Source organism: Parus major, chromosome 7 (assembly GCF_001522545.3).
Source record: "Parus major isolate Abel chromosome 7, Parus_major1.1, whole genome shotgun sequence".
Classification (NCBI taxonomy): domain Eukaryota; kingdom Metazoa; phylum Chordata; class Aves; order Passeriformes; family Paridae; genus Parus; species Parus major.
The window spans coordinates 7305352-7322648 of record NC_031776.1 but is presented as its reverse complement, the minus strand read 5'-3'; the positions used below and the strand labels follow the sequence as shown (position 1 = coordinate 7322648).

The 17297-nt window shown below is 38.4% G+C and overlaps 2 protein-coding genes across 7 annotated transcripts in view; one reads left to right on the top strand and one right to left on the bottom strand.

Moving 5' to 3' along the window:
- Positions 1-10526, bottom strand: part of C7H2orf88 (chromosome 7 C2orf88 homolog) — a 37917-nt gene extending 27391 nt beyond the window's left edge. For 4 of the 6 annotated variants that reach the window (XR_004498233.1, XR_004498234.1, XM_033515954.1 and 1 more), the window contains exons 1-2: positions 10438-10524; positions 4360-5357 (exon numbers count right to left, since the gene is read on the bottom strand). The gene's annotated coding sequence lies outside the window, so the exon portion shown is untranslated. Of the gene's footprint in view, positions 1-4359; positions 5358-10437 lie in introns of all 6 variants that reach the window. The other 2 variants (XR_004498232.1, XR_001522691.2) reach the window with 2 other exon arrangements.
- Positions 10271-16945, top strand: MSTN (myostatin). The gene is made up of 3 exons (XM_015634184.3): positions 10271-10777; positions 12605-12978; positions 15059-16945. The coding sequence occupies exons 1-3, from the start codon at positions 10405-10407 to the stop codon at positions 15437-15439; spliced, it is 1128 nt and encodes a 375-aa protein (XP_015489670.1). The 5' UTR covers positions 10271-10404; the 3' UTR covers positions 15440-16945.
- The last annotated feature ends 352 nt before the right edge of the window (positions 16946-17297 follow it).

Below are 17297 nucleotides of genomic sequence, written 5' to 3'. Positions count from 1 at the left end.
AGGACACTCCATAGGGGTTAAAAAGACAATACTTAATACATACAGTTTACAGGAGATGCCATCATTATAATGGATTTAGAGCACCCAGATTTACTGCAGTGTGCACCTCAAAGCTTGGAAAGGATTTTTGATCTCACACTTTGACACTAAAGCCAGTCCTTAGCAGAGCTCAAGGCATGAAGTGACAGATTATTTTGCATTCTTGCTGAGATTCCTTGAGGATTATGCAGTTTCCTAGCACCCATGATTTTGGTAAAATAAAAAAGACCTGGTTATATTCAAACGAGCACAGGTCATCTCTGATTTCACAGCCTCAGCCAAAATTGGTGAGGTATTAATTAAACACCTTAAAATTAAAAAATAATTAATTATTTACAAGAAGAAAACAGAAAAGCCCATATTCCATAGAACATGAAGCTTAAAGACACTTTCCCTGGAAAACAAAAGATGCTGGTGAAAACCAGAAGAGAGAATGGAAAGATAAACAGGGGAACAGCAGCAGCTCAAGTAACAAAATTTGCATTCCCTGTAGCCACGTTTTCCCTCACACCTCTGGATAAAGCCCCTGGAATTTGATGAAAAAGAAGCCCATAAATTTTGAGGAATTAGCAATTAGTAAGCACAGAAATAAAAATCAACTGAATGTTAAAGCTTAGGACCCTAAATAGCTGAATTAGAGCCAAGAACACAACCCTGAGAGTCAGCAATGAGATATTGAAAATATATTTACATCGTTACAAAAGCAGAGAAGCCTTACCAGGCTTGTCTGAATGGGAATGAAAGCAACCTGAGTTCCTGGCTCCCAAGGATTTTATCATACAGATGCAAAGCCTGCTGTGGTGGCATAAAACTCCTCAGACACTCACAAGAACTGTCCCAACCCCATTAGCTTTTTGGTTGATCATAACTCATTAAGAAGATTTGTGTTTTATTGCGATCCTCTATTTAAACACCTGCTCTTACTCTATCATTTGTGGAGTGCCAACAGAAGTTTTCCAGGAAAACCCCAAACCAAATCCACTCTATTTTATAATGTGAATTACATTCACATGGAATGTGAATGGAATACCTGGATGCAAACTGTGATGGGTATTTCCCCTGTGCTGCGAGGAGTAAATGAACCTGCGTAGATAAAATAAAATTATTTCATTTCTTTAGCCATGTCTCAGACCAACCTTCATCATCAGCTGAGCTGAGCCAGTGCTAAAGTATTTGGGAAAACTGGTTCCAGGTGCTAATTTTTTCCTTGCCTTTGGTTTTCTTCTTGGCACTTCTCAGGAACAAAGAATGTGAGCAAAGTGTCTCTCAAGGCAAAGGGGAAAATGTACTTCCTCAGAGGAAATTTGACTTCTCCCCAAATTAAAGCCCAAATAATACACTCCAAGCTCAGTTCACTTCTGGAAGATGGAAAAATATTTGTTTAGTGTCACCACAACCTGCAGCTGGGAGAAGAGGAGCCACCATTCCCATGCTCCATAGCTGTTACTTCACAAAGCAGGCATCTGCAGAGCGCTTGTTGGTCTTCCCTTAACCTCCACAAATTCCCAGGACTGGGAATGCTTGTGTTGTGTGTTCTTGTGCTGTCTGCTTTTATACTGAAAGAGAAACTCCATGAGGACTGCGCTGTGAGAAAACAGAAGTAGAAACACCTCCCTGTACCACTGGCTGATGTTATTGATTCTGTGCAGAAAGAGGAAAGGTTTGGCCAGGCCACCACAGCCCTTCTTGTGTGAGGTGATAGTTTGGTGTGTTTCTGGTAAGGGTGTGGATCCCCTGACTGCCCTTCCTTCCAGCACAAGCATCCAGCCAGCCACACTCTGGTCCCCAGTGCCTGTTATTTTCCCAAGGAAGAAGGATATGGGAAAGGTTGGCAAACACACTCATTTGAGAGGGAAGAGGTGCATAAAGCATGACGAGTGTGTTGTAGGAACTGTAATAATGCCAGTTCCCAAAGAACAGCTTAACACCAATGTTTAACCTTTCTACCAAGTTATTACTGGGATATTAAAATTTACCACACCGCTTTCTCGAAGTTATTCATATAAATCATTAGATACATCAATTAAAGTTTAGAATTTGCAAAGCAGGCAAGTGCACAATTCAATAGTTATTCATTAATTTCCCTTTGTTCTAGAGGCTTTGGACAAAATGACAAAATGTTTCCATTTCTTAATGTTGAGCTACTTCAGTAAATTGAAGAAAGTATAATCAAGTAATTTGATGCAATTTTATTTCCATTTTGTATTGCATTCCTAATTGTACCATCAATCTCTTTTATTAGTGTGGTCTGAAAAGTCTTAAGTTTGGTCAAGTGATTATATTTTTAATTGATCATAACCTCGGTTTTGCATGCAGCAAGTCTTTTTTCTTCTCAAAACTTCAGAAGCACTTGTGAAGTTCCTCAGATTTATGTACTGGAAAAACCCTGGTACAAAGTTCACTCAACATAAAAAAAGCTTTGTGTACTTATCACAAAGTCAGTAGCAAACAAATAACTCTGTATCTATTAATCTGGGTATCCATAGAATATTTTTCTCCATTAACTCTTCCAGATCCACTCAGTAAAAGCCATTCTCCAGCCTTTATTATGCTAGGACATCTTAAAACTAAACTTTGAAGCAACAGTCACTGTAACAATTTCAGATTTCCTATGTGAATTCCTATTTTTATGCATCCTTTCAATCATTTGCATTGTCAACAGAGAGTATAAAATCTTTAGATTATTTCCACGAGTGCTTACAGCCATGGATACAGTGATAGTCAGGCTTTTTCCTTTGAAGGGTTAATTCTTAAGTAGTTTTATACTGCAGAATGGTAGAGGGGGTTTGAAAGTCTGTTACTGAAGGTAAAGAACCCCAAACAGTCAATTCCCTTTGTGGTTTATCCTTGTTTCCTATCAACCAGCTGGCTAACGCTGCCAACTAGCAGGCTGATGGGAGAAAAAAACTTGAAATCTCAAGGATAAAAAACAAAAACCGAAAGCAAACTTGTAAATTTTTAAAGCATCAGCCTTTAAAATTGTTAGGAATTGTGTCTGCTGGAGTATCCAGAGGCAATTCCCAAGAGAAAAAGATAAAGCTTTAGCCAGTATAGGCAGCTTTCCTTCAGTTGATACTCTTATGTGATGCTTCGTAACAGAGCTCATAAATAGAGAATATCTTTGCTGCATCAGCAGGGAGTGAACAACAAATAATGAAAGATATAAATAAAGGAGGGGGAGTAAAAGCTGAGTTTCTTCTTGGATGCCCCATCACCTTTAAACATTTGTAGTAGTTATGTGAAAATCCTTCAAAGGTATCTAATTTATTAAAAAAACTTAGCATTTATCTTCTTTTTCTCCAAATGAGACTCAAATACATCAAGAAATTTTACACAGTCTCTGATCTGCTCTTTGTCCTCTAAAGCCCTAAAGCAGCTTATGTGATTTCCTGTCTCTGCATTATTTTGTACAGGGGTTTTCATAAATACCTGATTCTTCAGGTCTTACTTTAAAAGAAGCAGCTTCCTCAGAAACCACAGCCTTTTGTGCCTGCTTTTTCCCATAACACACTTAGGACATTAAATGACTTTGTAGGTCTATACATTTGTAACATGTTATATTTCATCATAAGAAAATAGCTGATTAACTTTTTCCATGGGGTTATTAAAAATTTACATTCCCAGCATTTTTAATGTCAGGGTTGAATTGGGATAGCCCATCTCTAAGTTGTAAATTTGACCTTTGCTGATGAATATGCCAGATTCAAAGGCCTTCTTGGATGAGTGCATATCTGAATGTTGCTTGATTTCTTGGAGAACGTTACCACCACTTTTCATTCAATCCTAGTGGCATTTGCCTCAAATTAGCCTGTCTAAAGCTGACCATGTGCTGGCAGGAAGGAAAGAAGCTTAATTTTGCCATAACTTCATCTTATTGATGGAATTCACCTTCCTCAAAGGTCTTTGCTTATGAGCCAGAAGAGCTGACTGACAGAGCTTCAAAATAGACTTGAAGGGAGAGGTGATAATGTCAGGATTGGCCATGACAAATTGTGGGATGATATGCCAGGATTAGTGGGATGGGATGCAAGCAAGAGCCCTGAGCTGGTGGCTCCAAGACACACTTGCTGTGAAGCACACCTGAAGTCTATGGAGATGAGCCAGGGTACTGTGAGGTGATTTGAGACAAGACAGAAACACCAGAGAGTTTTAATTTATTAAATATGTATTAATAAAATAAATAAAAATAAAATTAAAAAGAAAAAGAAAAAGAAACAGGAAAAGGAAAAAACTTTTTCAGGGCAGTGGCCCTCGCTTCCCAGCAGATGCTGTTCCAGAAGAACCCAGCAGAGGACAGGCCACTCACATAAAATCACTGACCTCCTGGGGTGAAAATCCCCTTCGAAGAGCTCTGCCTCTGAGAAAATACAAGCATTCTTGTAGCCAGTGATGCCGAGATAATATATTTGGTATTTCAAGCACTTTGATTGTGCAAATGCACAAATGAAACCTCTCCAAGCACAGTAACAACTCTAGAGAGGAATCTAAGGTTTCCCATCAGCAATGCAGCAGCTGACACAGCTATTTTAAAAGACATTGAAGATGAAAGTCAGGATGAATGTCAGGAATTCTGGGTAAAAGCAGAAAACCTACAACTGTAAAGAAAAGAAAGAAAAGACAGCATCTTTTAGAAGGGCAGAACCCTTATAATTAACTAGATATTTAACAGGGCTCTTTTACATATATATATAGACACCATAGTAAAGGCTGCAGAGTAAAATAATGAAATACAAAAGAACTCAGAAAAACTGGAAGCTTTCACTATAACTGCATTCTTCCTTAGAAGCTTTTAATGAACTTAATATACTTCCCTATTTGTTTCTAGGTTTCATTTCAGCTGTTCTATCAGGTTGGTTCTTGAGCAATGTGTACTGGAACATGCAGGAGAGAAAAAAGCAACAGGGCATTTTTGGCCTAATTCCACAGGCACAATTATGCACAGCAACACAAAAACTGCAGGCAGGAGGGAGATAGCCAGAACTGAAGGTAACCCTGTACAGCTTCCCCAAAGCCTACGTTCAGCAGCATCTTTTAGGCAAGGTGAGAGGTACATCATGGGCTGAAACAGCCACAGCAGCCCTTTGCCACCAGTTTTACCTGTTTCCCCATTTTATCCATTGCACAATTGCATGCCATGGCTTGTGAGACACTCCTTAGCAGGCAGGACTCACCAGTGCAACATCTACAGCTCCTGAGTGCAGGAAATCATCTGCCAGACAGAGTGACATTTTGTCCTGGTACTCAAACCACACACTCCTCGTGGGAAATCACTCAAAATCCCAAATTGCTGAATGCCTCGGTCTTCATGGAAAAGCCACCTGCCAGCAGGGGGTGAGAAGGAGTTGCAGGATACCCCATCCAGATGTCAGTGTACCAAGGCATCCACTCCCTGAGCCACACCTGCTCTCTTCCTGTGTGAAATAGGATATCTAGAACACAGAACTGGTAAAACTAAGGTGTATTTCTTTCTTGGTAAGCTAAGGGAATTGAATATTCATACCATCAACATCTATGAAGTTGATTTCCAGTAGCTGATACAGCAGAATGCTTAGAAGGTTATATATGACTACTTTTTATAGGGGAAAAAAAAAATAGTATAGCAAAGGATAAACTCTTCCAGGCCATTTGTTCCAGAGCAAGAACTCACACAAGTTACAGCTTTCATATTTTAGTTCATGGTAATAAGTTTAAAAGTGGCTGTGTTTGCCTTACAGTAGATGCATTTACATAATGTAATTGGGATGATGCTTCCATAGGCGTTTTGTTACTGCAAGAGTTCTTTCTAGGTGTTTTATAGACATGGTGTTATATCTGCTTTGTGATTCAAAGTAATCATTCATCTTGTGATTCAGGTGGCTAAAAGAAAGCACCTGGTGAGCTGGACTAATAGTTAAGCACTTGAAACACCCTCACTCCAATACATTTTATATATTTGAATTTGTCTATTTAAATTCAACTGTTCCAAACCAAATAACTACACAAACATTATTTCCAGCTTACAGCAGCAAAGAGAGAGATGAGTCTAGTCCAGAAAGATTTAAAATGGAGTTTTCTATCAATTTCACTTTGTTATTCTTGAATTTAGGCTTTGTGCTGGCAAAAGTGAGAAAAAAGCTTACTCAATTAGTACCTTCCTCAGCAGCTCAGGAAGAATGTTATCTCTTCCTTATAAGCAAACCAGGGAGAGAAGCCAACTGGTTCAGAGGTAGGACTTGACATCAACACAAACAGCAATCACGGATTTACAGTGCATTTTGCAACACCTGCTTTGTTTCTTCCAGTTCTACCTTCTGAGGTGAATCAATTATGAGAACTATTTCATTTAACTTAAACAACAGAATAAAGAAAAGTGAATTTCTGGTCCTGCAGGCTGTAAGGAAGTGTTTGAAAATGCAGCCTACAGCAGGATGAAGTCGTCCAGTTGCTGGCAGGGTTATAACCCATGTCCCTTTCCTCCCCTGCCAGGAAAGCAGCTCCTTCATACTCCTGTAACTCTCCCTTTTCTCAGAAATGTCCTGGTTGCCTTCCATGTCCATTTGGTCCTCCCCCAAAACAAGCTGAGCTCTCAGCCTGCTGTCCCTGTGCGCTGCTGGCCGGGCAGGGGTGACAGGCTGCGGATGCTCCAGGGCGAGCGGCGTGCTGAGCGCTGCCGAGGGAGCACGAGCTCCCTGCCTGATGAGAGCCTGCCAAAAAGGATGGGTAATGCTTGGGCTCTGCTCGCCTTCTCCTCAGGGAGGGCATTAGTAATCTCCTTTTCTCTGTGCAGTCACTGTTTTTCCATAGAACTTGCAGTTACAGCATGTCTTTGAAACCTCTTTATCAAATTTGTAGGGGGTGGGTTTGGATTATTTTCCCTTTTTTATTTTTTATTTTTTTAATTTTTTTTTTAAGGTTTTCCAAAAGCTGATGGTGGAAGGAGGAAAGTAGAGGAGAAGTTGCCAGGTAGACAGATGTATGCCTTTTTCCTTTACAAAGGAACATTCTTGCTGTGCTTGATTTTGGGGGCCTGGAGCCATGATCTTCGCATAGTCAGGATTGGGAATACTATTCACTATTGGCAGGCACAACGGGTAGAATGACACAAATCCCAAAGATAATATTAAAATGCCATAAAGTTCAGTAAGATGTGCATTTCATTTTTAACTCTTCTTTAGTTTTGCTAGTGATAATGTGGTAGGGTTTTGTTGTTGTTGGGGTTTTTTAAATTATTTTTTTGCCTAATAAATTTTAGAAAAACTTTTACCTTTTTTCCCATCAGTTTTTTTTTTCCTCTTCTATCACCTACTTCTGTAGTCATCACCTTTCATCACTTGTAGTCATCATAAGTTTCCCAAAACCACTACAATTCCAGTCAGACAGAAAAATAAATCACATATTCTATTATTATCAAATAGATTAGATCCTTCAATAGCTCCTGATCAAGTGCAACTTTGTGCTTTTTCCTAAATTCTTGTGATTTCAGAGAAAAAAAGAATAAGCCAGCAACCATAAAAGATGAAAAGTATTCTACTAACAGCCTGTATTTAGAGTACATATGAAATGCATTTTATGAAGGAAATGGAAAAATACTGCTCTCTGTTATGCAGCTGCTGGTGAATTCTGGGGTGCTTTTGTCACCCCCAGCCCCTGTGTCATATTCCAGCTGCTCTTGCTGCCTCCTAACCAGCGGTGCTCAGCAGGGTCTGTTTGCCACCCATGTCACCTGAGAGCAAGCTGAGCCCTTGCCCAGAGCTCCCCGGGGTTTTGGGCTTACAGGAGAAGGCCTTGGTGCTGCAGCCATAAATAAATGCTGCACAGAAGGGAGCAAAGGGACTACTGCTTGCAGATCAATGGACTCTGCAGAAAAGTGGGAAAAGAGCCTTGAAGCTCTGCATGTTCATGCTGGCCAGCCAGAGCAGGAGGACTTGCAGGAGAAGGAGCAGGCGAGGGCCCAGTGTGGCTGCAGAGCACGGCCAGAGAGGATCACGGTGCTGAGGCGCTGCTTTGCTGAGCACCTCTCTTGTCCCTCTCCCTGGGCTTTTAGCCATGGTCTGCCAGAACACTGAATTACTTTCATATCAATGACTGCATCATTATTTCCATCATTATTGATGGAGCATTATCTTAAACTCTTTCTGCTGTGAAATGTGGTACCTGTCGAAGTTTCCACTTGGGGAAACTTCCACTTTCCCTTCTATAGCCATATGATTAAATATATTTTAAAATAAAGAAATAATAACAAATACTTTTATCATGACATTAACTATAGAAATAGCAAGCAGCCCCCAACTTAAATCCCCCCAAAATTCACTAACAGGTCAGTGCTTTTCAGAAAGCACTTACTGTGAATCATCCTATACATCTTCTATAAAAACACATTTCCAGCACTTGAAATGCACTAAGAGTCTGTTTTAAAGATGTTATAGTCATGGCAGGCAGTCTGCACTGCAAACTCCTGTCTTCTTGTTCCAGTGAAGCACGGCCCATTTGTGTTACCACATGTTGAGAGTAGCTGTATCGGTCTCTGTGCAAAAATCAAATGCTCAGGAGGTAAGGCAGCAAAATGCTTGCTTTGAACATGGCTTTTGGCTAAAATCAAAATATCAGGGTCTGACCCTAAAGCTATATGCCTGGAATGTGTGAGCATGATACATCTATTACTTGCATCAGCTTTACACCAGGGCAGGACAATCAGTTTCAATTGAATACTTGTGATTTATGTCACTGGTTATTAGCTGAATATTAGGCTCGGTTGTGTGGTAAACAGTGAATTTGCATGCCCTGGAGAGGTGATACAAAAATAATATGAATGACCAGGAGGAAAAAAATTTTTTTTTAGAGTTCTGTTCACAGCTTTACTTATACTAACGTTTTTCCTACAGAAACACATGCAAAACACTTTGTCTGACATATTTTTAGGTGTAATCAGAATGGGAAAAGAAAATAAACTCTGTGAGAAACTGAAAATTCAGTCCTGAATTAGGGAAACTTTGGCATATTGCATGAAATTCCAGGATTTCCCATTGCTGTAATACATAGATTCCAAATATACAAATGTATACAATACATACCAGCTCCAGAGTTTCTGTTTGCTGTGACATGCAGCCTGTGTTAACCCCCTCACCCCTCTCATTAAGTGTGAGCTCCATAATTATTGCTAGCAGCATATCAAATGTGAATTACATTTGATTTTAAGATCAAATGTAAGATTTTATAAGCCATAACCAATACAATCACACAGAGATGTATGTCTTATGCAGAAAGCATATTAAATCTATATTTTTAACATATAAGCAGGACATAAGAGAATTTCTAAATATTTGAGTGGAAAGTAAAAAAGCACAGAGATATCACCTAAGTTGGTATAATATAGAGACATTTTGAAGTGAAAGAAAAGGTTACATGGAGAAGACAGAGACACAGTAGAGATTTAAATATTTTAAGTCTTTTAATGCTTTCACTAATAATGAAAAAAAGCAAGCTGAAGCATTCCTGTTTAGTATTAGAGTGAGTAGCTAAAGATATTCCTTAAAAATACCTTTGCTACTAAAGATACTTAATTTACTGCCCAGGATTCTGGTGACAGCATGAAGAGAGGAGAGACTCATTTTTCATTACTGATTTTTTATTCAGTAAAGGATTTGTTCTGTGTATTTTAATATATGCTAAAGGAGCAAACAAATAAGACAGGCATTTGCATAATGTCAGATATTCACAAAACCTCCAATACTACATTAGCCAGTGTCTAGGAAAACCCAGTAAGCTTTTCTGAAATAAGAACTGCTGTATATATATCAGTTGTTGAACAACATAAATTAGTACTCTTAACAATCCATTTCTAAAGTATTATTTTCCTGCCTGCTAAAAGCAACCCCTTGGGATTTTATTTTAAATAGAACAAACTTTCAAGTCAGAACGACTGGTAGAAGCCTAAAGCAAGTTTAGAGCAAGGTTTCTCTTGATTCATAGTACAAGTACACAGTTAGTATAATATTTAAGAATGACAGTGCTGTCTTTCAGTACTGCTGCCCACAATACTTGGGAAATATATCCTTTCAGAATGTGAAGGCATATCCTCTGCAAAGTACCCAGATAAATCAGTTCACCCTTGGCTGTAACTAAACGCTGTCTAGTGACTTGTGATCGACAGGGCTTTACCCTCTGACAGCCAGATTCATTGTTGGGACAGCAACCAATCGTCGGGTTTGACGACATGAGCCTAATCAAAGTTGGAGTATAAAAAGCCCCCTTGGAATATATAAGGTACACCAGTGTGGCAAGCTGTCTCTCAGATTGCATTTGCTTTCACGGATCTGTTTAGTACTGAAAGGGAAAGGGGGAGGGGGAAAAAAAAGAAGGGAAAAGTGCTGCACTGAATGTGAGATCATGCAAAAGCTAGCGCTCTATGCTTCTATTTACCTGTTCATGCTGATTTCAGTTGATCCGGTGGCTCTTGATGACAGTAGTCAGCCCACAGAGAACGCTGAAAAGGACGGACTGTGCAATGCTTGTACGTGGAGACAGAATACAAAATCTTCCAGAATAGAAGCCATAAAAATTCAAATCCTCAGCAAACTGCGTCTGGAACAAGCTCCTAACATTAGCAGGGATGTTATTAAACAACTTTTACCCAAGGCTCCTCCACTGCAGGAACTGATTGATCAGTATGATGTGCAGAGAGATGACAGTAGCGATGGCTCTTTGGAAGATGATGACTATCATGCCACCACCGAAACGATTATCACAATGCCTACGGAGTGTAAGTAACCCTGCTTCTTTCACCTCCCACCGCCCCTCCGAGAGAGTTGTCTCCCTGCTGTACAGCCACACAACTCCTCCTCAGGCTCTCCCAACAGGCTGCTGGCTGAAGTCTGCTGGAGGGAGGGAGAAGAGCGTTATTTCTAAAGAATTTGAGCCAGGTTCAAATGACCGTGTGGCGATCCTTTGTTTTACTGTTTGGTTTTCAGCTCTTTATAATGTGTGTGCCCTGTAGCACTTAGGATTTACCCATTGCCTTAGAAAGCAAAGGGAGATCTGTGGTTTAGTGAACTTCGTTATCTGCAGCACTCGGGGCATTTCCTCTTGCAAATATAAAGTACAAGTGCAGATAATGAGAGAACTATATTTTTGTGAGGGAGGTTTCACTGGCCAGTATTTTTGGAAGCAATAGAAATCAACAGAAATGCAGCTTAGAGCACTACACCTACCTAACTGCAACATGCTACAGCAAGTGCAACTAGAGAGTTAAATTCTTGCCTCTTTGCTGATCCCATAAACTAGCACCACCCACCTTGGAGTTAAAACTATATATTTAAAGCAAATATGTGTGTAACAGATTAAATGCAAAAATGTCCGTGCTATAGGAATCAGCTCACGTAACCGTGCCAAGGAAGAATGAAGGCATTTACTGAATGAGCAGATTCTGAGTTATCTTTCGAGTGCTAAACATCTGCTATGGCTCCTATCAAGTATCTTTTGCACAGTTAATACTGTAGTATCTTATGTTCTTCATCAGCTAAAGTATTTGACTATGGCAGCTGTTTTTTTAAATAACACTTATGAATATGATGTCAAAAAGGAAAAATATGACAGGACATATAAGGCATGTTAGCAGTTACAGATATTGTTATGATATGCAGACGAGAATTATATCAGCTGCTCTCACCAGCTAAAAATGAGCCCAGAGATGAAAAAGTAAATTTTTCACTGAAATTTTTCAACTTAGTAATTATTGAGATGGGCACTTAATAACATTATTTTACTGCAGACTTATCACAAAGCTGAGGTCTGCCTGCACTTTTATTCTAGACTTTTATGTTCAAGGGCTTATAACCATTTTTAATCAAACTGCTACATAGTTACAGTGACTGAAAAAAAGTCACTGTATTTCATTGCTCTGAGTTCATTTCCTACCTCTTATAAAAAGCCCATGAGCTATTTTAAATGCACTAAAGAGACAGGTATCTTAAGTGATGAGATTTATGAACGTTAAAGCCCTGCACCATTTAGGATTAGTACTACCCATTTTATCCTGGCATGGAAAGATATTGCCATGACTAGGTATGACAGCTGCATCGTAGGCTACAGGAAGGAGGAACGCAGCACTGCACGTGACTTTCCTCTAATATTATTCAAATGAAAACAAAATGATCCTTATATTAATCCCCTCAATTATTTTCTTCCCACTGAGAAAATAAATGTAAGTGTTTGTGCAGTTTGCCCAGGGCTGTATGGTCTGCAGCAGGCTGGGGCTTTGGAGTAAATTAGAAATAGCTGGATCACCACACACGTGTTGAGTCAGCTTATGCAAAGCTGCTATTCTGCGTGCTTTATGAAGGTCCTCAGGAGGTGACTGGCAGAAGTGAATTGATAGTAGGTGATAGAATAATAATTTTGTTGACATCCACTAAAATTGCAGTAGAGTGTAAACCACAGAAAATGAATTAAGTTAAATCTACTTTGTTACTGGTACTCTTTATAACATTATGTAATATTTTCTATACAGTCTGAAAAAAATTAGTCAGGTTTATATACGCATTTTTTCTTGTTCCCTGTTCAGTAATCTGTTCTTTCCATTCATTTATAGCTGATTTTCTTGTACAAATGGAGGGAAAACCAAAATGTTGCTTCTTTAAGTTTAGCTCTAAAATACAATATAACAAAGTAGTAAAAGCACAATTGTGGATATACTTGAGGCAAGTCCAAAAACCTACAACGGTGTTTGTGCAGATCCTGAGACTTATTAAACCCATGAAAGATGGTACAAGATACACTGGAATTCGATCTTTGAAACTTGACATGAACCCAGGCACCGGTATTTGGCAGAGCATTGATGTGAAGACAGTGTTGCAAAACTGGCTCAAACAGCCTGAATCCAATTTAGGCATCGAAATAAAAGCTTTTGATGAGAACGGACGGAATCTTGCTGTAACTTTCCCAGGACCGGGGGAAGATGGATTGGTAAGTCTATTTAGAAAAATCCCATTTGATTGAAAAGCATTTAAGTTCTGTTTTAAGGATAAAATGGATGCATTGTTTAGGGAATGGAAGATAAAAGTTCTGGGTATTCAATTCATTCATTCTTTGCTCTGTGATTATGCCAGAAATCAATAGCTTTCCTCTGCCTCCATTTCCCTATCTAAAAAATTGAAAGAAATTGCAGTATTTCAGAGAGACATTGCGAGGCAGTAACTAGAAAAGGTTTTGGCAATTACTGATAGATGATACTATAAAAGTAACATTGTTTTCAATATTGAGAGCAAATACTTCTTCATAAGGAGCTGTTTCACTTAATGTTAAAAAACAGTCTTTAGATTCTTTCACTGGTTAGGAAAGATGCTTCCAATATTGAGAAGTCAAGGGTGTTCCTACATACTCTCTATATGTATATTTTCTATTAACAACAACAAAAATTGTCTCTTTATGAAGGTAAGAACAGATCTTCATAATGTTAAGATCTTCACCTTTCGTTATTTGGTAGAGTGTATATCATTCTATCTATTAGAAATATCTGAATAGAGAAATTCTGCTTGAAACAATAATCGAGACATGATAAGAAAGAGCACAAAATAACTATCTGGTTTGTTTCTATACAAATAGATGAAAAAATTACATCTGAAGTGCACCTACAATTACACCTGAAGTAAACCTAAAGTGAAATTACAGCACTTCCCTTGCTATTTGTTTCTGTTTATCACTAATCATCTACAACCTATACAATTTTCTGAATTTATCACAACCAAGCGATACCACCTTTTGAATACCGTATGAAGAATATTATTCTACTTTTACTTCTATGTAGTAGATGAATCTGTTGACCACAGAAATACAGAAATATTTAGGTTGGAAATAAACATTGTGTCCAACCATATTTATGCAACATTTAACTTCACAGAAGTATAATATCATTTAAAAGGAAATTTTAAATTAAAAGGAAATGCTTAAAGTGCTTAAAAGGAAAACTCTGTGATATCTTGATTGTACATTCAATATAAATGTGGATCTCGTGTATTTGAAACAGGCCAGCTGGATATCATGGTCAGGCATTTCCTTACCACCTCCATCCATTCAAATGATGATACATACATGGCTATAATCATCTATAAATAAACATTTCAGCGTCAGAGAAGGGGTAGAGGGACAGCTGATAATAGGAGAGGAAATCTCTCTTCCCTCCAGCTCCTCTCCAGCAGCTCCCCTCCCGGTACAGGGGTGCCCCTCGCATCAAACACCTCCCCATATAATTTACCTTTGGAAAGGGCACTTCCAGCGACTCCACAGCTCACAAGTATCTGGGGAGAAAGAAACCTGTGTGACAAAGTCAGCTGGGCTGTAACTCCTGAAGAATGGTCTCCAAGGGATGGACCCATCAGTGCCAAACCGACACACGGGGCAGAAATCAGTGTGTGAAAGGGAGAAACTTTGGGAACCTTTTCAAACTCACAATTGTGAAGGTTGCAATTTCCTTCTAGTCTCAGTTGGTGACTGTGGAAACACACCTTCAGTAGGAGGCATGTGGCTCAGAGATCTGCCAAAAGTACATTCCTGGCCACAGGACTCTTCCAGGAGTCAAAATACTTAGCTGCCCCTCCAAATTCATTCAGTCATAGTGTCATTCAAGCATGGCAGCAATAGAGGAGCAACTTTTGTCCTCCTTGGTCTGGACAAAAATCTTTCCTTGATATCCAGAAAGCCTGAATTTAATATGATTTTAATGAAGGCAATTTCAGAAGGACTCAAAAAAAGCTCTTATGGAGTTTAAAGCAAACAAACGAACAAACTCCACATCAAAATAAAAATCTGTTCTTATAGCAGTTAAAAGATACTAGCACTGAGACAATGGTAATTTCAGAGACAAATTCTCAGGTCTTAAAGCTTTATGTAGAGAAACAGCAGGGAAATACAGAGATACCTATAAAAGAACTGTAGGTCAAATTTTGTTTGCAACCTTCATTTCAGAATCTGAAATACTGTTTGCACATTTTTAGTGAACTTGGGCTTACCTCAGAAATTATTCCAATTCATTCTCCTCTTCTCACAGAACCCATTTTTAGAGGTCAGAGTTACAGACACACCAAAACGGTCCCGCAGAGATTTCGGTCTCGACTGTGACGAGCACTCGACAGAATCCCGATGTTGCCGCTACCCACTGACGGTGGATTTCGAAGCTTTCGGATGGGATTGGATTATCGCTCCTAAAAGATACAAAGCCAACTATTGCTCCGGGGAATGTGAATTTGTGTTTTTACAAAAGTACCCCCACACCCACCTCGTGCACCAAGCCAACCCCAGGGGCTCGGCAGGCCCTTGCTGCACGCCCACCAAGATGTCCCCCATCAATATGCTGTACTTCAACGGCAAAGAACAAATCATCTACGGCAAGATACCGGCCATGGTTGTAGATCGCTGCGGGTGCTCATGAGATCCTCGTCGGATCCACCGCTTCACAAATTGTGGAAGCTACCAAAAAAAAAAAAATAAAAAAAAAAAAAAAAAAAAAAAAAAAAAAAAAAAAAAAAAAAAAGAGAAAAAATAGAAAAAGTTGTACCCCCTCACCAGTCTTTCAAACTGTGAAGTTACGTACACAAGGCATTGCCGACCTCCTGTGTGCTACCAGCACCAGCTACAGAACGTGAACTAAGGGACAATGTAATTACCTGATGGCTGCTCGTAAGCCAGCAAAAGAGAAAAGCTACAATCAAAATCACCGGATTTAATCCACCAAGTTCTTACATTATGAGGGAATCAATATTCAGTCATTTGGATGCAAATTTATGTGCAGATTTCAGTACACATTGGTAATCAAAGGCAAGCTCCTTCTCACCTGAGGACAGAAGGCTTTTAGGTTCTTTTCTTCACAGCTTCATTTATTATCATATTTACAGGAACATATATACTGGTAACATATACGCCACTACACAATACCACCAGGTTCATCCTTAAACACTTGAATATATAGTGCATACTTGTGAAATGTATCAGATGAAATTCCACATAAATGGACAAACCCTGAAATTAGGGATGGCATAGTGTATTTAGCGTGTTTCCATTCCTTTTTCTCATTAGTATGTTAGTAATCAATGGCAATGGTGCTACGTAAGCAGAGTAAACAGAAAGATAGTTATATAAGTGAAAGAATTTAGGCTTAATAATGAATTTGCCCTATCCTCAGGTACACTATTCAACATTCGCAAGAAATAGGTATTTTTTAAATTAAAAGGAATAGTTTTCTAGCCATAGAAAAAACAGAAGGCAGCAGAGAAATCCAACATTAAAATTGCAGTCCCACATTTTAACCTGCCTTGCAACATTACCGTTTGCACTATGGTAAACCAATGCAAATAGTTGGTTGCTACAGATATTGTTTAAAAACCACTTTGATATAACTGACTTGTGTAATATGTATGCATCAATATTTTGTAAATAAATGTTTATTTTTTAATCACTGTTGGTATATGTTCATCACAAGAAAAGAATGACTTTAACCTGTACTTTAGTTTAATAAACAAACACCAATATTCTCTTCATAATACAATTTTCTGGATTTTAACACACATAATATGTAGGAACAATGCAACAAAGTAAACCATATGTTAAGAATTATTCTACATTTTATATGTTTTTTACATTGGTAGAGCCATCTAGGATAAATGATGGCTGTTGACATGTTTATAAGGTTCTTTGGGTTACTGTTTTTATGGTCATTTTGATCCACAGCTGAATTTCCATATTTTGAATGTTATGTTCATAAATAATGATGAAACCAAAAAAGATTGCTATTAAATGCATTTTATTATATTTAAAAGTTTGCAGTAAAGTATTTTCTGTATTTGAGTAAACATAGTACATGGATTTCCACACAAATTCTGTACATTTCCTTATAGTTAAAAAATGTTAATTGAAATTAAAAAGATCTATTTACTATAAAGTCCATTTTATTTCACATGTGAAATAGAACTGGTAAACCAAGTGTTTGTTAAGACAACACAATCACTGTTAAAACACCTTCATGTTAGTATGATGCACGTTTTTGTTATATTCCAGAATTCAGTTTTGAATTTTCCTTTGTGTAAAACCACCCTAAAACTGCAAAACTGCATTTCTTTCCCTTCCTCTTTTATATATTTTCTGCCTTGGTGGTAAATATTTTGTATTGAGGTTTTTTTACTTTTTTTAAAAACTTGTATGTAAGGACATTAAAACTTAAAGTTTGAGCTATGCGGTTTGAAATTTAAAAGCAAACAGATTTTCTGCAATTTCTTTTGAATGATTAGGAGTTC